Consider the following 27,286-nt stretch of genomic DNA (forward strand, 5'->3'; position numbering starts at 1 on the left):
AGGCGTGCGGGCCTCAGTAGTTGTGGCATGTGGCCTCAGCAGCTGTGGTTCACAGGCTCTAGAGCGCAGGCTCAGCAGTTGTAGGCTTAGTTGCTCCGTGGCATGTGGGATCCTCCTGGACCAGGGCTCGAACACGCATCCCCTGCATTGGCAGGCGGATTCCTAACCACTGTGCCACCAGGGAAGCCCACAGATGGTGTATTTTAATATACTGTTTTCTGTTAACTCAGTTAAGTATTTGCAGTCTTTACTTTTGTTCTAATAAGCAAGGTGCTACAATAAGTCCAGCCCCTTCTAGGGGAACCAACCTAAAAGTTTTCAAAATTAAAGCCACTTTAAATTTAAAAATTAATACCAAAATAATTTGCCCTCCTTTGTTGAAAAGGAAGCAACATATCATCTGTCTCTCGAGTTTACAAAAATACACTGGAAGACAAGAAGCCCTCTTCTTAGGGCATACAGATACAACTTCTTCTTTTTTTTTTTTCTTTTTTGTGGTACGTGGGCCTCTCACTATTGTGGCCTCTCCCGTTGCGGAGCACAGGCTCCGGACACGCAGGCTCAGCGGCCATGGCTCACGGGCCCAGCCGCCCTGCGGCATGTGGGATCTTCTCGGACCAGGGCACGAACCCTCGTCCCCTGCATCGGCAGATGGACTCTCAACCACTGCACCACTAGGGAAGCCCCAGATACAACTTTTTAATTGACTTTGACAAGTTTGATTCTAATTACCAGTATTATTCCAATCTATTGTATGTCTTCCTTCACTTTACATGAAGTGTGTCTATGCATCTGAGTTTTATATAATCTTAGCCTATGTCAGTTTTACTTTTATCAAGAACTATTAGTTCTGTTTAAAATGCAGTCCTCATATGGGATTTTGGCAAATGTGTTTCTTTTTATATTTACATAAGTGAGGTCATTTATTTGGGTATTGTGACATTTTGGAGTCCACAGAAATGAATAAGGTGATTTAAATTTGAGGTGATTCACAGGATCTTTTACTCATTTGCTCATTTCTTTAGTATCCCATAAAATTAAAATAAAAACATTCTTTGTTCATGTCATTTGGAGCACCTAGCTCAGATAAGCTTTCCTTAACCTGGAACAAGATAAGAAGTGGGCTGATAATCTTATATATCCAGGCCTTTTGTTCCTAAGACATAAAAATTGCTTAGAACCCTGATTTAGAGGTCAGTAATTTCAATGCTAGGTTTCTGTGGTTAGATTTGAAATGCTGTTAGTCAAAGGGACCCCAATGACTTCTCTTTGCAATGTTCATTTGTTTTTGTTTTTTTTTCCTGGTGCTTATTTTAACAGTTCAATGTTTCAGTTTCCACTTTTGTTTTATTTGCAATTACAACAAAAATAAACAGGGACCTTACTGGAGGATTAAAAACAAAAGTAAAATTTCTATTGCTTATTTCCCCTTTCTTTCACTCCTCATCAATTTTGAAAATGAAATTTTGATAGTTTAAAATTTTTTTAATATTTTTTTCGTACTATTTTTGAAAGCTTTATTGGAGTTCTATTCAAAAACCTTTTCATGGGCTAAATAAAGGTAGAATTTAGATTAAAAAGCTGCTTTCTGAACTAGTACTAATAACATTTATGAATCTACCAAATATGTTAAATACACCTTTTGTATTTACTGAGCATTTAGTAGATGACAGATGTGAAAGTCCTCTGGAAAAAATTAAAAGAGCTATAGAGACAGTAAACATTTATTGAGTGCCTCTTTATCTATAAGACTGTAAAAAACATAAAGGGGGTACAGAAAATGTATAAAAAAGGGATAGCAATATTGTCCAGCAGTACTGTCTTTGAATCTCCTATTTTATTTAGAGCTCTAATCTGGAAAAGTTTGGTGCCTTTGCTGAGAGAGTGGTGCCTTCCTTTGTTTTTGTTTTAGCTCTGAGAAATCCAAATATGGACATATCTTCTTCCCCAAACATTGGACTCCGACGTAGTGGTCAAATTGAAGGTGTCCGACAAATGCATAACAATGCTCCTAGAAGCCAGATGGCCACTGAAAGAGATCTCATGGCATGGAGCAGAAGAGTGGTGGTCAATGAACTAAATAATGGAGTTAGTAGGTGAGTCAGTATGGTAACATTCTTTTTGAGTAAGTAAATTAAAATGTACTCTTTTTGACCCACCTCCTAGAGAAATGGAAATAAAAACAAAAATAAACAAATGGGACCTAATGAAACTTAAAAGCTTTTGCACAGCAAAGGAAACCATAAACAAGTTGAAAAGACAACCCTCAGAATGGGAGAAAATATTTGCAAATGATGGAACTGACAAAGGATTAATCTCCAAAATTTACAAGCAGCTCATGCAGCTAAATATCAAAAAAACAAACAACCCAACCCAAAAATGGTCAGAAGACCTAAATAGACATTTGCCCAAAGAAGATATACAGATTGCCAAGAAACACATGAAAGAATGCTCAACATCACTAATCATTAGAGAAATGCAAATCAAAACTTCAGTGAGGTAGAGAAATGCAAATCAAAACTTCAGTGAGGTATCATCTCCCACCAGTTAGAATGGCCATCATCAAAAAATCTACAAACAATAAATGCTGGAGAGAGTGTGGAGAAAAGGGAACCCTCTTGCACTGTTGGTGGGAATGTAAATTGATACAGCCACTATTGAGAACAGTATGGAGTTTCCTTAAAAAACTAAAAATAAAGCTACCATACGACCCAGCAATCCCACTACTGGGCATATACCCTGAGAAAACCATAATTCAAAAAGAGTCATGTACCACAATGTTCATTGCAGCACTATTTACAGTAGCCAGGACATGGAAGCAACCTAAGTGTCCATCGACAGATGAATGGATGAAGAAGATGTGGCACATATATACAATGGAATATTACTCAGCCATAAAAAGAAACAAAATTGAGTTATTTGTAGTGAGGTGGATGGACCTAGAGTCTGTCATACAGAGTGAAGTAAGTCAGAAAGAGAAAAACAAATACCATATGTTAACACATATATATGGAATCTAAAAAAAAAACAAAAATGGTTCTGAAGAACCTAGGGCCAAGACAGGAGTAAAGACACAGATGTGGAGAATGGACTTGACATGGGGAGGGACGAAGTGAGAGAGTGGCATCAACTTATATACAGTACCAAATGTAAAATAGATAGCTAGTGGGAAGCAGCCGCATAGCACAGGGAGATCAGCTTGTGCTTTGTGACCACCTAGAGGGGTGGGATAGGGAGGGTGGGAGGGAGACACCAGAGGGAGGAGATATGGTGATATATGTATACATATAGCTGATTCACTTTGTTATAAAGCAGAAACCAACACACTGTTGTAAAGCAATTATACTCCAATAAAGATGTTAAAAAATAAAATGTACTAAAAAAATAAATAAATAAAATAAAATAAAATAAAATAAAATAAAATGTACTATGTTAGGCTAATAACTAAGGTGTTTTTCTTTAATTTAGCTGAGCCATGCATTAGTTTTTCCACATTATTTCATTAGTTCGTTCCATAACTATTTAAAGATTATCTTAAATTTGCTTAGCTTTGTGGTAAATGTTTTGGGGAATACTGAAAAATGAAAAAACATAATCTCTGTCTTCTTTGAATTTATAGTCTAGGTTAGAAGATATGAAAAAATACTATTAAGTAAGAACATGAGGCCATATGTGATTAAATATGTCAGTGATACATGGACCCAATATTCAACAGTTGTTCTGAGGAAACTCAGAATTGGAGCAGTTTGGGAGTGCAGTATAGGTATGTAGTAGACCCAGTGCTTAGCATATATTTAGAAATATCATTTAAGTAGACTTCTTTGGATGAAAGGATTTCATTAGGATGAATTTCAAACTTAGAATCCCTATCCTTATTTGTAAACCTTAACATTTACTGTAATATTGACTCCAGATAATGCACAGCAACTAGAAATAGATTTGGAAAACAGAAAGGACATTGACAGAGAACATAGAAAATCCATTCAAATCATGATATCTTCCTAGCAAAACCTTTTTACCAGCTGAGCCAACAAGTAGCAAAATTAATTTGGTTTCACCTTTTCTTTCTTTAGCAGTAATAAGAAAAGGGAGACATAGCTAATATATGAACTGAATGCTACCCCCTGGCAGTAGAACAATATGAAATAATTCTCTGTTCAAAACGTTAGAAGTAGAATTGAAAACAGGGACTCAGATACTTGTATGCCAATGTTTATTGTAGCATTATTTCATAATAGCTGAATTGTAGAAACAATCCAAGTGTCTGTCAACAGATGAATGGATAAGTAAAGTGTGATATATACATACACTGGAATATAATTCAGCCATAAAAACTTCTGATACTTGCTATAACATGGATAAACATGGAAAACATAATGCTTAGTGAAATCAGCCAGACACAAAAGGGCAAATAGTGTATAATTCCACTTACATGAAATATCTAGAGTAGGCAAATTCATAGAGACATAAAGTAGATTAGAGGTTAGCAGGGGCTGGTGAAAGGAGAAATAAAGAGTTATTGCTTAATGGTTACAAAGTTTATGTTTGGAGTGATGAAAAAGTTTTAGAAATAGTGATGATGGTTACACAACATTGTAAATGTTATTAATACCACTGAGTTACATACCTAAAATGGTTTAAATGTCCAATTTTATATTTAGAAGTGTTTTTGTTATCTATTTATTTTGAATTTTATTTTATTTTTTTTATACAGGAAGTTCTTATTAGTCATCAATTTTATACACATCACTGTATACATGTCAATCCCAATCTCCCAATTCATCACACCCCCACCCCCACCACCCCCGCCGCTTTCCCCCTTTGGTGTCCATACGTTTGTTCTCTACATCTGTGTCTCAATTTCTGCCCTGCAAACCAGTTCATCTGTACCATTTTTCTAGGTTCCACATATATGCGTTAATATACGATATTTGTTTTTCTCTTTCTGACTTATTTCACTCTGTATGACAGTCTCTAGATCCATCCATGTCTCAACAAATGACCCAATTTCATTCCTTTTTATAGCTGAATAATATTCCATTATATATATGTACCACATCTTCTTTATCCATTTGTCTGTCGATGGGCATTTAGGTTGCTTCCATGACCTGGATATTGTAAATAGTGCTGCAATGAACATTGGAGTGCATGTGTCTTTTTGAATTATGGTTTTCTCTGGGTATATGCCCAGTAGTGGGATTGCTGGATCATATGGTAATTCTATTTTTATTTTATTAAGGAACCTCCATAGTGTTCTCCATAGTGACTGTATCAATTTACATTCCCACCAACAGTGCAAGAGGGTTCCCTTTTCTCCACACCCTCTCCAGCATTTGTTGTTTGTAGATTTTCTGACGATGCCCATTCTAACTGGTGTGAGGTGATACCTCATTGTAGTTTTGATTTGCATTTCTCTAATAATAAATAAACCATTGGTTTGCTCTTTGATGATTTTCTGTTACTTTGACCTTTGATATGTTATTAGGGTTCAGGAAGAATGTCGAACTGCTAAAGGTGACATAGAAATCAGTCTTTATACAGTCGAAAAGAAGAAAAAGCCATCTTATGCTACCCAAAGGGTAAGTTTAGCTTTACAGTACTTTGCAATACACTATTTGTAAATATTTGCAGGTACCAGGTTTTTGAAAGGTGGAAGTTATGTATTAAGGGATTATTTTGATAGGTGTCTGTATATAGGGAAACTATTTTTTTAAAACCCCAAATGGAGATATATGGTTATTATTAATAAGGATAAAATTACACAAAGTTAGAACTATCCCCCCAAATCTAGGATATGTGGTCATTGTAGGTATAAGACATTTGTATTAAAATACCATTTTCATATGGTTAAAGTAGAACTTTAAAATTAATGCTGTATCACTAATCACAATGTAAAACAAATGTTCAGATACCCTAGGCCAGAGGTTGGCAAACTGCCCATGGACTAAATCTGGTCTACTGCCTATTCCTATTAATAAAGTTTTATTGGAGCACAGCCATACCTATTCATTTATGTATTGTCTATGATTGCTTTCATGCTATATGGAGTTGAGTAGTTGCCACAGAGATCATATGACCTGCAAAGCCAAAATATTTGTACTCTGCCCCTTTACAGAAAAAGTTTGCTGACCCCTGCCCTAGGCTTACTCCTGGCCTACCTAATTAGACAGGAGCAAAATCTGTTCTATATACATTAGGAAGATTCATATTCCCAGTAGAAACTGCTAATCAGGAAATAAGATCCCTGTACTCCATTAGGTGCATGTTAAGCCCCTTACTAGTACTCTGAGGTTGAACAAACTAGTGACATAAGAATATAGTTTTGTTCTCGGAACTAACAACTATAACTCCTGAAGAGTATGGTAAATTGGAAAGTCTAGGTTGATTTTAATCTTATTAAGGAAATATAAGCAATGGGTACTGAATTTTAAGTGTCTTTTCAGTATTGATAAATACAATTTCAGGTAATTATTATATGAATATCTCTAAATATTCTTACATCATTTTGATACCCACTTTCTTAATTTCTATTCAGATTTTATTAGCTTATATGATGTTCTCTGATAAGATTATTTTCTTAGAGATTTTGAATGACTCACATCCATGATTTATATTCTTTTTTCCTGCTAAGCTGATTTGTCAAACATCAGACTTGTCTGAGACTAATAAACAGGGTAGTTGGATCTGTAAACATTTTTATTTATATTGAAAATGAGAAACATTTACATGTAAGATAAGAAACTGGCCCTTGATACTGATTTAGAAGACCTTTAAGCTTGTTTACTCCTGATGACATATTAGGGTTATAGTTTTGACATATGGTATATCAGTAATAATATTTTATACTTGTAAAGGGTAGAATAAAACAGTTTTTACTTTACATTTTTGTTATTAAAAATTAAATTTTTATTTTGACTCGTTTACTAAATGTAGTTTTTTATAGAACTAAAGAAATACATGTTATATTAAGAATTATATATACACATACATATGATATAGATATCTTGCTTCATCCTGTAATAAATTGTAGATAATATGGTATATGTAAATTCTGAGTGGGCAGATTCTTGCAGCTTAGAATTTCAGCACTGTCTTTAATTTGATCACAAAGTTTTCAAAATACAGAAAGTAATCAGTATTAATGGAAGTGTGTTAAATATATAAAAATGAAGTATATTTTGGGGCTTCCCTGGTGGCGCAGTGGTTGAGAGTCCACCTGCCGATGCAGGGGACACAGGTTTGTGCCCCGGTCTGGGAAGACCCCACATGCCGCGGAGCGGCTGGGCCTGTGAGCCATGGCCACCGAGCCTGCACGTCCGGAGCCTGTGCTCCACAATGGGAGAGACCACAACAGTGAGAGGCCCATGTACCACAAAAAAAAAAAAAAAAAAAAAAAAAGAAGAAGTATATATTTTTATGTAAAAACATAGTATAAAAATATATCTTGGGTTTTCTTTTAGGAAATTTATTCCTATCTCTTACCTCCACCCTCACTCCAAATCAAGCCCAATTGATTCTCTTTATATGTGTTCTTTTGTGTATATTCACTGAGGCTTTCATTTTTTAAAATTTATTTTCCTTCTGTTTTATAGAATGATTATCCGCCTAGCTGTGGGCGGTCTTTACGAAGGACACAACGCAAACGTCAGCATACTTACCAAACACGATCCAACATAGAGCATAATTCACAAGCATCATGTCAAAATTCAGGTGTACAGGAAGACTCAGATAGCTCCTCAGAGGTTAGATATCTGCTATTATTTACTCAATGTAATTTTTTGTTTCCCAGTTAGTGTCATCACTTTGGGTTTACTTTTTTTAAAATTTTTCAACTAGGTTTAATAACATGAGACTATCAATGAGGTCAATATTCGAGACCTTGTAAAATCACAAAGAAGTTAAGGCATATCTGATACCTAGATTCCTTTTCAAAGTTCTTTTTTTCTATGAAAGGCTGAAAATCGACATATCACGAAAGAAGTAACAATTTGATAAACTTTGGGTTTACTTTTAAGGGTCAATTTAATAGAAAATTATTTTAATGATGATCTTATGAGTATTATTTATTAATAAGGCATTTAATAGGCAAATTCGAGCATTATATTGAACTCCTTTAGATATCTTCTCTTATTTGTACCCAAGATATTATCTTGGTTGAGGGTATCAAACATGCCAGGAAAAGTTTGGCTTTGGGACAGTAAGAAAAGAGAGTGAGAGCAAATCTGCCTAGAAATGGAAAGAAGTGGAATATTAACTGTGATAACTAGTTATACAGTTCCAGAACTTGTTGACTGTGTAATCATAATATACATGTTTTCTGTTATTGTTGACTTTACCAGTCATGGAGATTACTGAGTGATGATTTTTTTCAGACCTACCTTTTTCATGGTAATGAAATAAAAACTATAGCAGTTCTTTTCCTCATGTTCCTCTCTTCTCCAGTCCTTTCCTTTTGTTCTCTTAATAACTATAGTATTTAAGTGAATAATGAGGGTTTAATTATGCATTGATAATGTATGGTACCCTCATTCTTCTCCCACCATTCACAATTCTTTAACTCTTATCAATGATATCCCTCCTTCTCTCCCCCCACCCATGAAAATCTTGATCTGAAAAGAATGATCACATATTCAAGACTATCATACAGAGTGAAGTAAGTCAGAAAGAGAAAAACAAATATTGTATATTAACACATATATGTGGAATCCGAAAAAATTGGTATAGACAGTCTTATTTACAAAGCAGAAATAGAGACAGACGTAGTGAACAAATGTATGGATAACAAGGGGGAAGGGGGGGTGGGATGAATTGGGAGATTGGGATTGACATATAAACACTATTGATATGTATGGAATAGATGGCTAATGAGGACCTACTGTATAGCATGGGGAACTCTACTCAGTGCTCTTTGGTGACCTGGATGGGAAGGAAATCCAGAGGAGAGGGGATGTGTGTGTGTGTATGGCTGGTTCACTTTGCTGTACAGTAGAGGCTAGCACAACATTGTAAAGCAACTATACTCCAATAAAATTTTTTTTAAAAAACTATTGCCTCTGAGCCATGGACTTAAAAGAATTAAAACAAAAATACATTGAATGTAGATGGATTATAGAGTCCTGTTGCATGAGTGTCACTAAGACAGATAGGCAAGGAGAAATTCAGGGCAACGTAGCAATTTAAGATGGTTAAGAAAATTAAAAATACATGAAAAAGAAGACGAGAGAAGAAAAACGAAGATTACTTGGTACAGATTTTGTTGTTCAAAGGATGTGGTACTTTGACAAGAGTACCAAGACCAAAAGTAGATTGGTGGCTGCCAGGGGCTTGAGGTAGTGGGGAGTGAGGGGTCCTTGCTAATGGGTTTAGGGATTCTTTTGGGGTGATGAAAGTGTTCTAATATTAGTGGTGATGGTTGAACAGCTCTGAATATACTAAAAACCATTGAACTGTATACTCTGAAGTGGTGAAGTTTATGGTATGTGAGTTCTATCTCAATAGGCTGTTATTAAAAAAGAAAAAGAAAAGAATTGTTATCTTTTTAATGTACTGATTGTGTTGTGGTTATGTTTTTAAAAAGAATCCTTATCTTAATAAATATTTATAGTGGAAATGCTTTTTTTTCACAATAATTCCTGAGGTATGAGGCAGTTGGTAAGGGTATATATACAAGATAGGCAGTGAGTTATTGTCTAAACTGGAGATTGTGTACACAAGGATGTTATCTATTTCCTCTACTTTGATACGTTTGAGATCTTACGTAATAAAAAGATGATTAACTTTTTTATGGAGAGTAATTTATTAACTTGGTAGAGGCATATAGGTATTTTTATCTTTTTTTGTGTAGGTATTTTTTAAAACAATGGCTTTCTATAAGGGAAAAGAATCTGAAAAAGAATATATATATTCATATAAATTCATATATATTTTTTTCATGTATATATATACATATAAAACTGAATCAAGAGGGAGGGGTTATATGTATACATATAGTTGATTCACTTTGTTGTACAGCAGAAACTAACACAACATTGTAAAGCAACTGTACCCCAATGAAAAACAAACAAAAACCAAATCACTGTGCTGTATATATGAAACTAACACAGCATTGTAAATCAACTATACTTCAATTAAAAAAAGAAAACAGTGGTTTTAACAAAATTTAAGAGGGTTATATTTGCATTTCTTAAGGAGTCTATTGCGTCTTTGAAATAAGAAAAGGTGTGTCATATCAGTAAGATAGTAGATGCTAGAAATTTTTAAATACTTGGTAGGCTTAGTTATGAGTTACAAGTATATATAGAAAAATGATTACATACATTTTAACTAGAACTTTTCTTTGGGGGGGGACTACAAAAAGTGTTATAAAACAGGTAATATATGCTAATTAATAATATGCTAGTTAATAATAACAATATATCTCAATTGCTGGCTCTTTGTTGCAGGAAGATGAAACAGTTGGCACAAGTGATGCTTCTATAGAGGATCCTGTTATTGAATGGCAAAGTGAAAGTTCCTCCAGGTAGTTTTAATGGTTTTGATTTGGTCAAAATCATTTGACAGTTTTAATGTGAAATTATGTTCTTGTAGGAATTTGGTAAAGCCAGAGTTAAAATAGTATTTTATAGTAGAAAGAGTACTGGGTTGGAAGCCCAGAGACCTGTTGTTTTATCCTAGCTCTACCAATATCTTTTTGCGCATGTCATCATGGACTTTAGTTCCCTAAAATAGTTCCATCTGTAAAATAAGATTCTTTGTAAATCCAAGATTCTACACCTTGGCAGGCTATGTGTATTTATTTCAGGTTTAAAACAACTATATTTAACCATTTCCAGGGATAAGGAACATCTTTATTTAAAGAAGCTTTTGTGATTTGGACAGGAATTTTGAATTTTAAATCCTGTTATGGGAAACTAAGCATTATACTTTATCCAAGAAGCATTTCACTAAAATCACTTAGGTAATGATCAAAATTCTATATTTGATATTTTTTTATCTTTGGTTAGAACAAAATCAAACCATGTCATTTATAATGCTGTTTGATTACAAAATGATCATCTTTCAATCATGAGGCAAAACTATTCCTTTTCTGAACTTATGTATTATTTACAGTGATTCATCAAGTGAATATTCTGATTGGACAGCAGATGCTGGAATAAATTTGCAACCTCCAAAAAGGCAAACGAGACAGGCAACACGGAAAATATGCAGCAGCTCTGAGGAGGAGAATTTGAAGTCACTTGAAGAACGGCAAAAGAAACCTAAACAGACTAGAAAGAAGGTTTGTAAGTTTACAGGTTGTTTTTCTTTTTTGGGGGAGGTTTTGGTTTTTTCCTTTGATACTTGAATATTTAACAGTAACACTTCACTTTTATCTAAAAATAATATTCCATCTGAGAAACTAAGTAAAATTGTATAAAAGATGTAAAGATATTTTGAAATTTTTCTGTTGTCAAAAGTAGAGGCTAGAATATTTTCATTATTATGTTAACATTAAATAAAACATTTTGACAGTTGTTTGTTAAAATGTAGTAGAGTTTTTAAATAAGCCACTGTAGTATAAAAGGATTATTCTTGTCATATCACCAGTCATAAATTTCTATATATTTTTGACTTGTAAAATGGAAGGATATGATAAATCATGTAGGGCTTCCTCTGTTTCTTTATGTTTTTATTTCATCCCAATGATGGGGTTTTATTTCCCACTATAATTTCATTTGAATGATGTAAAAACCTAATCCACGGAGTTCCTTGAATATTAATTTAAAAATGGGTTCTGTATTCATTCTGTAACCTCTTGCTTTAGTAGACAGAATTATCTTCTTGATTGTCATCATTTAATTGGCAAAAAGTTATTGTGTTACTTGTATTTGAATTCCTTTGATATACTAGGGACATGAAGAGTAAAATTTGTGGGTTTTAGATAGTATATAGTGTCATATTATCTGTCAGCCAAAATTGAACATGTTACTCACTTGATTGTTTTATTGGTACAAAAGTTATGCATAATTAATTGGTAAAAGAAAATGTGTAAAGTTTGTATATTTTGTGTTTTATTATAACCTGATGTTTTTAACATTTTCTACCTGCTATTTTTTCTACAATTGTTCATATATTTACAGTTTATATGTTTGTGAACTATATTTTAGAAAGGAGGACTGGTTTCTATGGCAGGTGAGCCCAGTGAAGAATGGTTTGCCCCTCAGTGGATCTTGGATACCATACCACGACGTTCCCCGTTTGTCCCACAGATGGGAGACGAGGTAATTGTTTTCTGTTAAATAACGTTTTTCTCTTGGAACCTCAAGAGTACTCACTTTAATATCAGTCTTAGGCCATTCATATTCTCAATTCTGTTATAGTTATATGTCCACCATCTTAACTGTGCTGCTCAATTATATATTTATTGTGGACAGTGACTGAATCTTACTAATTTTTGTGTCCTTTGTAGGGCTTGACACAGAGTCTTTAGTATAGTAGATGCTCAATGAACATTGAGATAAATTGATTGGCTTGTGAAGCCATGAAAATAATTGTCTTTATTTTTATCTTAATTGCCACATAGTAGAATTGAGTGGTATTTTGAATCCTAATCAAGTCCTAATACTGTTTTTTGTTTTTTTGTTTTTTTAAAAGAAGCCCATGCTCAACCTGATAGAAAATATTCTAGAGGATGATCACCCCTTTCAATGCTTACGGGAAAGTCATTTCACAAACAAGGCCTTCCTACTGAACCTATGATTGAATAACAGCCATATTTATGATTGGTCAGTCAAAAATTGATTTAAATTCTATACAGTGAAAGATTTTTATTTGATTTTCTTATGAAAATTATGGTAGCATTGTTATATTTTGAGCCCTAGTTGGCTTGTATAGTCTCTGACATGTTGACTAATCATTCATTTTTGAATGATTAAATGCTTACCCACAGTTTTCAACTTAAGACCCATAGTAGGAATGTAATATTATCATCATAATAAAGAAGGAGCAGAACCTTGGAAATGGTTCTAAAAGTCTTGGAACCAATAAAAATTTTACCAAACTTTTCTATAATTGTCTTCTATAGATATTTTGTACCAGAGATAGCTACCAAGTAGCCTTACAATTAAGCTATTACTTATTATTATAATATCTTTTGATATTATTAAAATGTTTCCTTTCCTAAGTGTGTCTTCTTGTAAGTGTCGGACTTTTGAGCAATGCTCGTTTGTTTGGTTATTTTAGTAAAACGTGCTCTGGATGAATGCTGTATGAAAAAACTTAGAAGAGCTTTCTTAGGGGTATATCCAAAAATCACTATTTCTTGTATTTATTGCCTTTTTTTATGGAGGCTTAAGAGAAATAATTTTGAATTAATCTTAGAACAGGGGGACTTCCTGGTGGTCCAGTGGTTAAGAATCCGCCTTCCAGTGCAGGGAGCGCAGGTTCAATCCCTGGTCAGGGAACTAAGATCCTGCATGCTAAGGGGCAACTAAGCCTGCTTGCCACAACTACGGAGCCTGCATGCCAAAACTAGAGAGCCCGTGTGCCGCAACTACAGAGCTCATGTGCTCTGGAGCCTGTGCACCACAACTAGAGAGCCCATGCGCTGCAACTAGAGAGAAGCCCACATGCCACAGCAAAAGATCCCATGTGCTGCAACTAAGACCCAATGCAGCCAAAAATAAATAAATAAATAAGCAAATAAATATTAAAAAAAATCTTAGAACAGAATAAGGATCTGTATACTCTATGATCTGAGACTCCTCTCTATTTTATAGGACCATATTTACCTTTCCCTTTATTTTGTTAAACTCAGTACATGATTATATGCTTCAAGACTAATGTGTATTAGGTAATGACAGTTGTTCAGGTAATGGAAAAGGTGTATAAGTGAATCAGACAGTGAAATACGTGAATTAAAGAATGTTGTTAAAGAACCCATAAAGGCAGAAACATACTTTTATATAATCAATCTGTTAATGACAGCATTACTTTTTACTTTTAAGTGTTAAGGCTTCATTATTTTGCCTGGAATACCCCTACCCACAGGTCATTGCCTCTCAAAATGCTCATTTTTCAAGGTTTAACTTAAATGCCAACTTCTTTTGCATGTTATCCCTACTTACCATTTGCTTGCCACTCCTTCTTCATATGCTTTCCCACCTAAATTATTTCTCTCTTATGATACATTCTACATTCTGCCTTGTATCATACTCATACATCTACATGTCTGTCCATATCCTTGAGGGAAAGGATTTTATTTTGATGTCTTACCATAGAACCCAGTGCCTTGTACATATATATTTGATCAATATTTGTTGAGTACAGGAATAAATATATAATAAAGGATATCTGAATAACATGCTTATCATGTTATTGGTAAGCATGGTAATGACATTTTTTTACCACTACAGTTGTGTTTATATACTAATATTTAAACGTTTAAAAAATTTTTACTTGTATTTTTAACTATTAGAAATTCTGACTTAGTGTTGATTGGTAGAATATGTCAGTGTATTTTTAAAATCTCCATAGTATGGTATTTTTTACATTACTTTCTTCTATTTATCTCTACCACCCCTTTAAAAATATTATAGGAAACATAAGGTTTTTTTTTCTTTTTTTAAAAATTTTTATTGGAGTATAGTTGATTTACAATGTTGTGTTAGTTTCAGGTGTACAGCAAAGTGAGTCAGTTATACATATACATATATCCACTCTTTTTTTTTTCTTTTTTTTTGTGGTACGCGGGCCTGTCACTGCTGTGGCCTCTCCCGTCGCGGAGCACAGGCTCTGGACGCGCAGGCCCAGTGGCCATGGCTCACGGGCCCAGCCGCTCCGCGGCATGTGGGATCCTCCCGGACCGGGGCATGAACCCGTGTCCCCTGCATCAGCAGGCGGACTCTCAACCACTGCGCCACCAGGGAAGCCCTTTTTTTCTTTTTTGATTCTTTTCCCATATATGCCATTACAGAGTACTGAGTAGAGTTACCTGTGCTATACAGAAGGTTCTTATTAGTTATCTATTTTATGTATAGTAGTGGGTATATGTCAATCCCAATCTCCTAATTTATTCCTTTCCCCCTTATTCCCTGATAACCATAAGTTTGTTTTCTACATCCGTGACTCTACTTCTATTTTGTAAATAAGTTCATTTGTACCCTTTTTTATTCGATTCCACATATAAGTGGTATCATAATGATATTTGTTTTTCCCTTTCTGACTTCATTCAGTATGACAAATCTAGGTCCATCCATGTTGCTGCAAATGGCATTACTTTGTTCTTTTTTATTGACTCTAGGTCCATCCACTTCACTACAAATAACTCAATTTCATTTTTTTTATGGCTGAGTAATATTCCATTATATATATGTACCACACCTTCTTCATCCATTCCTCTGTTGAACATTTAGGTTGCTTCAGTGTTGCTTCTGGCTATTGTAAATAGTGCTGCAATGGACATTGGAGTGCATGAAACCTAATAAGATTTTGACAAATTACTTCTCTGTGCCCTAGTTTCATCAACTGTACAGTGGGGATAAAGGTATCTACCTTATAGGGCTCTGGGAAGGATTAAATTAAAGGATATTTGTAGGGCACTTAGGATAGTACCTGAGGCATGCTAGTCTGTCTGTCTTTTGTTATTGTTATTAATCTTTCAAACACCTCTGCCAGCAGAGTGTCCTCTTCATTTGACAGGTGAGCATGTCGAAGGCCAGAGTCACATGGCCTGTAAGGGTAGCACCAACAGCAGTCAGGTCTCCTGACTTCTTCCCTGTCCCTATGGTTGCCTTTGTGTAATGATTGTGGGGTGTTTGGATTAATAATAAATAAAGGAAGCAGAGTGGGAAAAACGCCTACAAAGTAGGCCTGCTGTTTGGAAGAAGCTACGTGTACAAGAAGGGTGGCATTACTTACATATTCTACTTGCAACCTGATCTTAAGCTTCTCAGGTACAGAGTGCACCCAGGGATATTTAGGGAACATTACTGCAAGGCCATTTGCACTGGCATTGTTCTACCCTGGTGGGCACAGACTTGGGACAATAAGCTGTATCCAGGGTTGGCATTCACTTTGGAAATGTTTGCTGATTGTTTAATCAGATTCAGTATTCTGAGCCTTAAAGGAGGCTAAGATTTTTGTGGTTGCGAGGTGATTTGAACCTGTCAGTATGGTATGAGGACAAAAAAAAAATTATTGTGGGAAAGAAACTTTTTTTAATGAATCAGAATATGGTAGTGAATGCTGTCTTAAAGAGGTGAACAGTTTTATCAAGCACTTGGATTCATTTTCCTTCCATACCATGCTAGTTCTGATATTATTTCTTACAAAAGAAAAATTTTAATCTGTCTAGAAATTACTGTATTTAGTAGCCTGTGGTTAGAAATATATATATATATATATATATATATATATATATATAATGTGTAGGCTATTAAAATGTTGATGCTTTAGAATGTCAATTACAGATTGAAATATATTACTTTAAAATGTGACCACTTTTGTGTACATTTGTCATTAGTCTGTTTCTTCAGAAATTTATGAAGGTGCTAGGGAGAAGAAGGACTGTGTGTGTTTTTATTTTGCAATATTTAGCACAGGGCTACATAGGCATGAGTACTGAATGAACATTATTTGATTATAAGTACCTTTATTGTATAAATTTTTTCAAAATTATGATTATTTATATTCTTTGTAAACAGAAGAGGACATTTGTAGGAATATATTGGGAAGTATAGTGGTGTTAAATGGGATGCTGCTGTTTAATACCTCATGCTTTTTTTTAGCTTATATATTTTAGGCAAGGACATGAAGCTTATATACGGGCTGTAAGAAAATCAAAAATATACAGCGTTAACCTACAAAAACAGCCATGGAATAAAATGGATCTCAGGGTAAGTTCACCAAATTAATAATCTATGCAATTGAAGTATCTTGGGAATTAAGTTATTAGCCTGTAGGTTTATTCTCAGTTTCTGGATATTTCACTGTTGATTGTGCATCCAGGATAAAGTGATGTACCATACTCTTGTACAGCTGAGTGTTATGGGTCACATTTTATGGTTCCCGAAATTTGTATGCCACCTGTTGTCTTGATTATTTGACCTAATTTCCTGCAAGCTTCAGGTCCTGTAGTGTATACCATTCTATTGATATAATTGGAGCAAAGCAGTAGTTCCATGGTGTGGATATTTTCCTCAGCATCTTTGAACGTTCTAGAAGCTCTATAAACTGTGACTGCATGTGTGGACCACAAACACCCTTGAGATTCTGGCAAATTTAGGATATAGTAAATATCATAAATCCTAAGAAACTCATGACTTTGTGGTGCTTTATTTATTATTTCTTTTGATATAGTACCTATGTAGCTACATGTCACTGAATAAAACAGATATGTTTATTTTTTAGAGAAGGATTTTCTCACTGTAAATACATATTCATTCATTCATTCATACTTATATAAATACAGACAAAGAAACACAGAGATACATACACCATCATTTCTACTTAGGTTTACATTTGTTTTTGTCATTTTGTTTTTTCAACTCTGAGAGCAAGAGAGTAAAGGGCAATTTTACGATAGTTTTCCAGGTAAATGAAGAGTTGTTGTGTAATGATGCTTAAAAGGAAGGATGCAAGAGAGAATGTATATATTTATTTAAATAAAGAATTGAAACATAAAAATTGTATTAAGGTTGTAAGGTGCTAAAATTTCTTATCAAGTGAGCTTTACATAATCATCTCCTGGGAAACAGGAATGCTACCATCTGTTCTGAATTAGGTGAAAATTGAGGTTTTTGTTCTTGTTTTTTTTTTTTTAGGATCAAAGGAATAAATAAACCATATGATTTCCTACTTTAAATTCTAACCCTGTGGTTATAGGAAATTTTAGGAGGCAGCATATATGTGGTATAAGAGCCTGGGCTTTGGAATAAGACCTGAATTTCAATCCCAGCTCTGCTATATACTAGTGTATAACTTGAAACAAGTCACTGTACCCATGAGGCTCAGTTTTGTCATCTGTTAAGTGTGACTAATAACAATGTATAAGGATGGTATTATAAAATAATATTGTAGGCACTCATAAGTGTAAGTCCTTTTCCCAAACATATACATAACATGTCCACCTGCCTACTTACAAACTGTATTTCTGCTAGAGGAGTGATTATTTTCTTTTTTTAAATCGAAATATCACTTTTATTGACAAGATAGGGCCACAATGGGCAGCTCCACAGAACACAAATAAGACAGTCTCAAGACAAGGGTGTAAAATTGCAGCAGACAGGTTAATACTCTTTACCCTCATCCTCTCCCTCAGCACTATCCGCTCCAGCCTCCTCATACTCCTTCTCAAGGGCAGCCATGTCCTCACAGGCCTCAGAAAACTCTCTTTCCTCCATGCCCTCACCCACGTACCAGTGAACAAAGGCACTCTTGACATACATCAGGTCAAACTTGTGGTCCAGGTGAGCCTTCTTGCCATAGTCGACAGAGAGACGTTCCATCAGCAGGGAGGTGAACCCAGAACCAGTTCCCCAACAAAGCTGTGGAAAACCAGGAAGCCCTGAAGGCCTGTGCACTGGTCAGCCAGTTTCCGAATTTGGTCCAAGACAAGGTCAATGATCTCCTTGCCAATGGTGTAATGACCATGGAAATAGTTATTGGCAGCATCTTCCTTGCCTGTGACGATCTTCTCAGGGTGGAAGAGCTGGTGGTAGGTGCCAGTGTGAACTTCATCAGTGATTGTGGGTTCCAGGTCTACAAACGCTGTCCTGGGCACATGCTTGCCAGCACCTGTCTCACTGAAGAAGGTGTTGAAGGAGTCATCTCCTCCCCCAATGGGCTTGTCACTTGGCATCTGGTCATCAGGCTGGATGCCATGTTCCAGGCAGTAGAGCTCCCAGCAGAAATTGCTGATCTGGACACCAGCCTGGCCAACATGGATGGAGATGCACTCACGCATGACTGAGACTTGTAGGGTTCTGTGGGGTTGGAGGAGGCGAGAAGACGGCCACAAAGATCTCCCATTGACAGACTATCAAGGAGTTCAGGAGAGAAGTAGTGACAAGAGGAGTGATTCTTAACCAGCAGAGCAATTCTTAACTCCCCAGAGAAAAACCTGGGGAGTTTTTTCAAAATATATATGACTGAGCTCTACCCCAGACATAGTGAACTCAATTCCATAGTAGTAGGGTTTAGGAACATGAATTTTAAAAATGTTCCCAAGGGGATTCTGCTGTTTATCATTGGTTTATAGCCCTGCACTAAACTACAAATTGCTATTAAGGGGTCAAGAGCCATGTCTTCTTACCTTTAACACTTAGTGGAGTGCCTAGTATCTGGTGGGTATTAGGATAATTTTTATTTTTTTTATTTTTAAAGTTTTATTGGAGTATAGTTGATTTACAAAGTTGTTTCAGATAATTTTTAAATTGTTCAAATAATAATGAAATAATATGCAAATGTTAGGCAATTATTTATATTGAAAGTAATAATTTATTGTTATTCTCATGAATAGGAACAAGAATTTGTTAAGATTGTAGGAATCAAATATGAGGTTGGACCACCTACACTGTGCTGCTTGAAGCTTGCATTTCTGGACCCCATTTCAGGCAAAATGACTGGAGAATCTTTTTCCATTAAGTGAGTATCTATCTTGGATCATATGTGTGTGTGTGTGTGTGTGTGTGTGTGTGTGTGTGTGTGTGTGTATTTTAATCCCTATGATGTATTCTGCAGAGTACAAGTCTTAATGGGAAAGAAAACATGACAGCACTACAGGCTTTAGAGTTTAAGGACCAAGGTTTAATGTTTTTTAATAATATATGTTGCATGTTTTATTAAAAGTATACACAAAAATGATCAATATTAAAGATTTTCATATTCAGAAATATGAAACCATATTTAACAAATCATTAAGTATCTAAATGCAGACTTAGTTATAAAACCATAACTAGTAAAATATTAGTATTTAAACAATATTAGAATCTTAACTATATAAAATAAAACCCATATTAATACTTTGAAAGGATTACTTACTATTGAACAATAGATATTGCAGAAGAGACTTTTCTGACATAGCTTTCTAATAGTTCTTTTTTTTTTAACCTCTTTATTGGGGTATAATTGCTTTACAATGGTGTGTTAGTTTCTGCTTTATAACAAAGTGAATCACTTATACATATACATATGTTCCCATATGTCTTCCCTCTTGCGTCTCCCTCCCTCCCACCCTCCCTATCCCACCCCTCCAGGCTGTCACAAAGCACTGAGCCAATATCCCTGTGCCATGCGGCTGCTTCCCACTAGCTATCTACCTTACTACGTTTGTTAGTGTGTATATGTCCATGACTCTCTGTCGCCCTGTCACAGCTCACCCTTCCCCCTCCCCATAACCTCAAGTCCGTTCTCTAGTAGGTCTGTGTCTTAATTCCTGCCTTACCCCTAGGTTCTTCATGACATTTTTTTTCTTAAATTCCATATATATGTGTTAGCATACGGTATTGTCTCTCTCTTTCTGACTTACTTCACTCTGTATGACAGACTCTAGATCTATCCACCTCATTACAAATAGCTCAATTTCGTTTCCTTTTATTGCTGAGTAATATTCCATTGTATATATGTGCCACATCTTCTTTATCCGTTCATCCGATGATGGGCACTTAGGTTGTTTCCATCTCCAGCCTATTGTAAATAGAGCTGCAATGAACATTTTGGTACATGACTCTTTTTGAATTTTGGTTTTCTCAGGGTATATGCCCAGTAGTGGGATTGCTGGGTCATATGGTAGTTCTATTTGTAGATTTTTAAGGAACCTCCATACTGTTCTCCATAGTGGCTGCACCAATTCACATTCCCACCAGCAGTGCAAGAGTGTTCCCTTTTCTCCACACCCTCTCCAGCATTTATTGTTTCTAGATTTTTTGATGATGGCCATTCTGACTGGTGTGAGATGATATCTCATTGTAGTTTTGATTTGCATTTCTCTAATGATTAATGATGTTGAGCATTCTTTCATGTGTTTGTTGGCAGTCTGTATATCTTCTTTGGAGAAATGTCTATTTAGGTCTTCTGCCCATTTTTGAATTGGGTTGTTTGTTTTTTTGTTATTGAGCTACATGAGCTGCTTGTAAATTTTGGAGATTAATCCTTTGTCGGTTGCTTCATTTGCAAATATTTTCTCCCATTCTGAGGGTTGTCTTTTCAACTTGTTTATGGTTTCCTTTGCTGTGCAAAAGCTTTGAAGTTTCATTAGGTCCCATTTGTTTTTTTTTGTTTTTATTTCCATTACTGTAGGAGGTGGGTCAGAAAGGATCTTGCTGTGATTGATGTCATAGAGTGTTCTGCCTATGTTTTCCTCTAAGAGTTTGATAGTTTCTGGCCTTACATTTAGGTCTTTAATCCATTTTGAGCTTATTTTTGTGTATGGTGTTAGGGAGTGATCTAATCTCATAATTTTACATGTATCTGTCCAGTTTTCCCAGCACTACTTATTGAAGAGGCTGTCCTTTCTCCACTGTACATTCCTGCCACCTTTATCAAAGATAAGGTGTCCATATGTGCATGGGTTTATCTCTGGGCTTTCTATCCTGTTCCATTGATCTATCTTTCTGTTTTTGTGCCAGTACCAAGGTTTAATATTTAATTCTTGCTTTGTATAATTCTTGCTTTGTTTCTCCACTTAATAGCTCTCTCTCTCTCTCTCTCTCTCTCTCTCTCTCTCTTCCTCTCTCTCTGTCTCTCTGTCTCTCTCTCGCTCTCTCTCGCTCTCTCTCTCTCTCTCTCTATATATATATATATCAACTGAAAAATGTACAGTGTTAGAGTTGTGGGTTTCAGTTTTCTTTGGGGACTCACTGAGGACTATAGTCCAGGAGACAGCCTCTAAGATAGCTCTGACAAACTGCTCTCAAGAGTTAGGAGGGAATGAGCCAGCGTATATATGATTTTTGGGGGGCTGGGAAATACCTGTTGTCAAGCATACGTCCTGCTAGTTATTGCTAGTCACAAGGATCCGATATCTCAGTTAATGGTTTTAGTGCTTTTCTATATATGGGAAGATGCAAGAATCTGGGGTCACTGAAGTTCTTCATTACATATGCATCTTAACTATCTAGGGGCCCATATATCCAAAACACAGAATGTTTCATCTTGAATTCCTTTCAGGGTGTGCTGTAGGTCAGCAACTACAGTGGCTAATGACTTGATCCTTGTAGAACTGGAATCACAGGCAACATATTTCTGTTTACAGTAACCCCCGTTGGTCATAAATTCATCTAAGGTTTGGGAAGAATGTCATGACCCATTTGTCCCATGGCATTATGAAGGCTTATTCTTAGGTCAAGCAAGGACTTTGTTGGTAGGCCACTCAATGTGCTATTTCTGGATTAGGCTCAGCATCATTTGTTTTACTAGACTCTTATAATCCAGGAAATATCCTCCCTTGTTGCTTCTTCCCATATCTAGAGTTGCGCTATTACAATTAATTTATATGGAACTATGTATGTGATCAATTGCCTCAAGACATTGAAGCATCATTAGTTTTGTTGAAGACCTGGTTACATAACTGGGTAATGTAAGAAACAACAATCTTATAAAATAGACAGGATAAAAATAATATAGCTAGTGATATAGGGCTTCCCTGATGGCACAGTGGTTAAGAATCCACCTGCCAATGCAGGGGACATGGGTTCCAGCCCTGGCCCAGGAAGATCCCACATGCCGTGGAGCAACTAAGCCCGTGCGCCACAACTACTGACCCTGCACTGTAGAGCCCGTGAGCCACAACTACTGAACCTGCATGCCACAACTACTGAAGCCTATGGGCCTAGAGCCTGTGCTCCCCAACAAGAAAGGCCACAACAATGAGAAACCCGCACACCACATTGAGGAGTAGCCCCTGCTCACCGCAACTAGAGAAAGCCCACACGCAGCAACAAAGACGCAAGGCAGCCAAAAATAAATACATAATAAATAAATAAATAAATAAATAAATAAATAAATAAATAATATAGTTAGTGATATAAATAATGTCATAAGGGAAAGTTGAGGAAGATGGCGGAAGAGTAAGATGCGGAGATCACCTTGCTCCACACAGGTACATCAGAAATACATCTACACGTGGAACTGCTCCTATAGAACACCCACTGAACGATGGCATAAGACTTCAGACCTCCCAAAAGGCAAGAAACTCCCCACGTACATGGGTAGGGCAAAAGAAAAAAGAATAAACAGAGACAAAAGAATACGGACGGGACCTGCACCAGTGGGAGGGAGCTGTGAAGGAGGAAAGGTTTCCACACACTAGGAAGCCCCCTCGTGGGCGGAGACTGCAGGTGGCAGAGGGGGGGAGCTTTGGAGCCGCAGAGGAGAGTGCAGCCACAGGGGTGCGGAGGGCAAAGCGGAGAGATTCCCGCACAGAGGATTGGTGCCGACCAGCACTCACCAGCCCAAGAGGCTTGTCTGCTCTCCCGCCGGGGCGGGCAGGGCTGGGAGCTGAGGCTCGGGCTTCGGTGGGAGCGCAGGGAGAGGACTGGGGTTGGCGGCGTGTACACAGCCTGAAGGGATTAGTGCACCACAGGTAGCCGGGAGGGGGTCTGGCAAAATGTCTGGACCTGCCGAAGAGGCAAGAGACTTTTTCCTCCCTCTTCGTTTCCTGGTGCACGAGGAGAGGGGATTAAGAGTGCTGCTTAAAGGAGCTCCAGAGATGGGCGCAAGCTGCGGCTGTCAGTGCGGACCCCAGAGACGGGCATGAGATGCTAAGGCTGCTGCTGCCACCACCAAGAAACCTGTGTGCAAGCACAGGTCACTATCCACACCTCCCTTCCCAGGAGGATGTGCAGCCCGCTACTGCCAGGGTCCCGTGATCCAGGGACAACTTCCCTGGGAGAACACAGGGCGCACCTCAGGATGCTGCAACGTCATGCCACCCTCTCCTTCTGCAGGTTCGCCCCACATTCATACCCCTCCCTCCCCCCGGCCTGAGTGAGCCAGAGCCCCCGAATCAGCTGCTCCTTTAACCCCGTCCTGTCTGAGCGAAGAACAGATGCGACCGACATGCAGAGGCAAGTCCACATCCAAAGCTGAACCCCAGGAGCTGTGTGAACAAAGAAGAGAAAGGGAAATCCCTCCCAGCAGCCTCAGGAACAGTGGATTAAATCTCCACAATCAACTTGATGTACCCTGCATCTGTGGAATACCTGAATAGACAACGAGTCATCCCAAATTAAGGAGGTGGACTCAGGGAGCAAGATATATAATTTTTCCCTCTTTTCCTCTTTTTGTGAGTGTGTATGTGTATGCTTCTCTGTGATACTTTGTCTGTATAGCTTTGCTTTCACCATTTGCCCTAGGGTTCTGTCCATCCGTTTTTCTGTTTTTTTTTTTTTTTTACTTAAAATTTTTTTTTCTTAATAATTTTTATTTTAATAACTTTTAAAATTTTTATCTTACTTTATTTTATTTTATTTTATCCTCTTTCTATTTTTTATCCCTTTTATTCTGAGCCATGTGGATGAAGGCTCTTAGTGCTCCAGCCAGGATTCAGTGCTGTGCCTCTGAGGTGGGAGAGCCAACTTCAGAACACTGGTCCACAAGAGACCTCTCAACTCCATGTAACATCAAATGGCGAAAATTTCCCAGAGACCTAAATCTTAACACCAAGACCCAGCTTCACTCAACGACCAGCAAGCTACAGTCTGGACACCCTATGCCAAACAACTAGCAAGACAGGAACACAACCCCACCCATTAGCAGAGGGGCTGCCTAAAATCATAATAAGGCCACAGACACCCCAAAACACACCACCGGATGTGGACCAGCCCACCAGAAAGACTAGATACAGCCACATCCATGAGAGCATAGGCACTAGTCCCCTCCACTAGGAAGCCTACACAACCCACCGAACCAAACTTAGCCACTGGGGACAGACACCAAAAACAACGGGAACTACGAACCTACAGCCTGCAAAAAGGAGACCCCAAACACAGTAAGATAAGCAAAATGAGAAGACAGAAAAACACAGCAGATGAAGGAGCAAGGTAAAAAAAAACCCAGACCTAACAAATGAAGAGGAAATAGGCAGTCTACCTGAAAAAGAATTCAGAATAATGATAGTAAAGATATCCAAAATCTTGGAAGTAGAATAGAGAAAATGCAAGAAACATTTAACAAGGACCTAGAAGAACTAAAGATGAAACAAGCAATGATGAACAACAAAATAAATGAAATTAAAAATACTCTAGAAGGAATCAATAGCAGAATAACTGAGACAGAAGAACGGATAAGTGACCTGGAAGACAAAATAGTGGAAATAACTACTGCAGAGCAGAATAAAGAAAAAAACAATGAAAAGAACTGAGGACAGTTTCAGAGAGCTGTGGGACAACATTAAATACACCAATATTCGAATTATAGGGGTCCCAGAAGAAGAAAATAAAACGAAAGAGACTGAGAAAATATTTGAAGAGATTACAGTTGAAAACTTCCCTAATATGGGAAAGGAAATAGTCAATCAAGTCCAAGAAGCACAGAGAGTCCCATACAGGATAAATCCAAGGAGAAACATGCCAAGACACATATTAATCAAAGTATCAAAAATTAAATACAAAGAAAACGTATTAAAAGCAGCAAAGGAAAAACAACAAATAACACACAAGGGAATCCCCATAAGGATAACAGCTGATCTTTCAGCAGAAACTCTGCAAGCCAGAAGGGAGTGGCAGGACATAGAATTAGCAATGAAAAAGGAGAAGTAACAATTGACACTGCACAAATACAAAGGATCATGTGAGATTACTACAAACAACTCTATGCCAATATAATGGACAACCTGGAAGAAATGGACAAATTCTTAGAAATGCACAACCTGCCAAGACGGAACCAGGAAGAAATAGAAAATATGAACAGACCAATCACAAGCACTAAAATTGTAACTGTGATTAAAAATCTTCCAACAAACCCAAGCCCAGGACCAGATGGCTTCACAGGCAAATTCTATCAAACATTTAGAGAAGAGCTAACACCTATCCTTCTCAAACTCTTCCAAAATAGAGCAGAGGGAGGAACACTCCCAAACTCATTCTATGAGGCCACCATCACCCTGATACCAAAACCAGACAAAGATGTCACAAAGAAAGAAAAGAACAGGCCAATATCACTGTTGAACATAGATGCAAAAATCCTCAACAAAATACTAGCAAACAGAATCCAACAGCACATTAAAAGGATCATACACCATGATCAAGTCAGATTTATTCCAGGAGTGCAAGAATTCTCAATATACACAAATCAATCAATGTGATACACCATATTAACAAATTGAAGGAGAAAATCCATATGATCTTCTCAATAGATGCAGAGAAAGCTTTCGACAAAATTCACCACCAAATTTATGATAAAAACCCTGGAGAAAGTAGGCATAGAGGAAACTTTCCTCACCATAATGAAGGCCATATATGAAAAACCCACAGCCAACATCGTCCACAATGGTAAAAAACTGAAACCTTTTCCACTAAGATCAGGAACAAGACAAGGTTGCCCACTCTCACCACTATTATTCAACATAGTTTTGGAAGTTTTAGCCACAGCAATCAGAGAAGAAAAAGAAATAAAAGAATCCAAATTGGAAAAGAAGAAGTAAAGCTGTCACTGTTTGCAGATGACATAATACCCTACATAGAGAATCCTAAACAGGCTACCGGAAAACTACTAGAACTAATCAATGAATTTGGTAAAGTAGCAGTATACAAAATTAATGCACAGAAATCTATGGCATTCCTATACCCTAATGATGAAAAATATGAAAATGAAATTAAGAAAACACTCCTATTTACCATTGCAACAAAAAGAATAAAATATCTAGGAATAAACCTACCTAAGGAGACAATAGCCCTGTATGTAGAAAATTATAAGACACTGATGAAAGAAATGAAAGATGATACAAATAGATGGAGAGATATACCATGTTCTTTAATTGGAAAAATCAACATTGTGAAAATGACTCTACTACCCAAAGCAATCTACGGATTCAATGCAATCCCTATTAAAGTACCACTGGCATTTTTCACAGAACTAGAACAAAAAGTTTCACAATTTGTATGGAAGCACAGACGACCCCGAATAGCTAAAGCAATCTTGAGAACGAAAAACGGAGCTGGAGGAATCAGGCTACCTGACTTCAGACTATACTTCAAAGCTACTGTAATCAAGATCGTATGGTACTGGCACAAAAACAGAAATATAGATCAATGGAACAGGATAGAAAGCCCAGAGATAAACCCATGCACATATGGTCACCTTATCTTTG

At 36.7% G+C, this 27,286-nt stretch overlaps 1 protein-coding gene and 1 pseudogene across 5 annotated transcripts in view; one reads left to right on the forward strand and one right to left on the reverse strand.

Moving 5' to 3' along the window:
• Positions 1–27,286, forward strand: part of BRWD3 (bromodomain and WD repeat domain containing 3) — a 124,235-nt gene that overhangs the window by 70,019 nt on the left and 26,930 nt on the right. For 4 of the 5 annotated variants that reach the window (XM_033849197.2, XM_073799357.1, XM_033849195.2 and 1 more), the window contains 8 exons: positions 1,913–2,096; positions 5,486–5,579; positions 7,593–7,742; positions 10,443–10,519; positions 11,110–11,278; positions 12,147–12,260; positions 16,767–16,874; positions 19,499–19,623. In XM_033849197.2, coding sequence (XP_033705088.1) covers positions 1,913–2,096; positions 5,486–5,579; positions 7,593–7,742; positions 10,443–10,519; positions 11,110–11,278; positions 12,147–12,260; positions 16,767–16,874; positions 19,499–19,623 — 1,021 coding nt within the window. The remainder of the gene's footprint in view (positions 1–1,912; positions 2,097–5,485; positions 5,580–7,592; positions 7,743–10,442; positions 10,520–11,109; positions 11,279–12,146; positions 12,261–16,766; positions 16,875–19,498; positions 19,624–27,286) is intronic. The other variant, XM_033849196.2, reaches the window with a different exon arrangement.
• On the reverse strand, positions 18,267–18,964 carry LOC141277640 (tubulin alpha-1C chain pseudogene; annotated as a pseudogene).

The sequence above is a fragment of the Tursiops truncatus genome, chromosome X (assembly GCF_011762595.2).
Source record: "Tursiops truncatus isolate mTurTru1 chromosome X, mTurTru1.mat.Y, whole genome shotgun sequence".
In the NCBI taxonomy this organism is placed as follows: Eukaryota; Metazoa; Chordata; class Mammalia; order Artiodactyla; family Delphinidae; genus Tursiops; species Tursiops truncatus.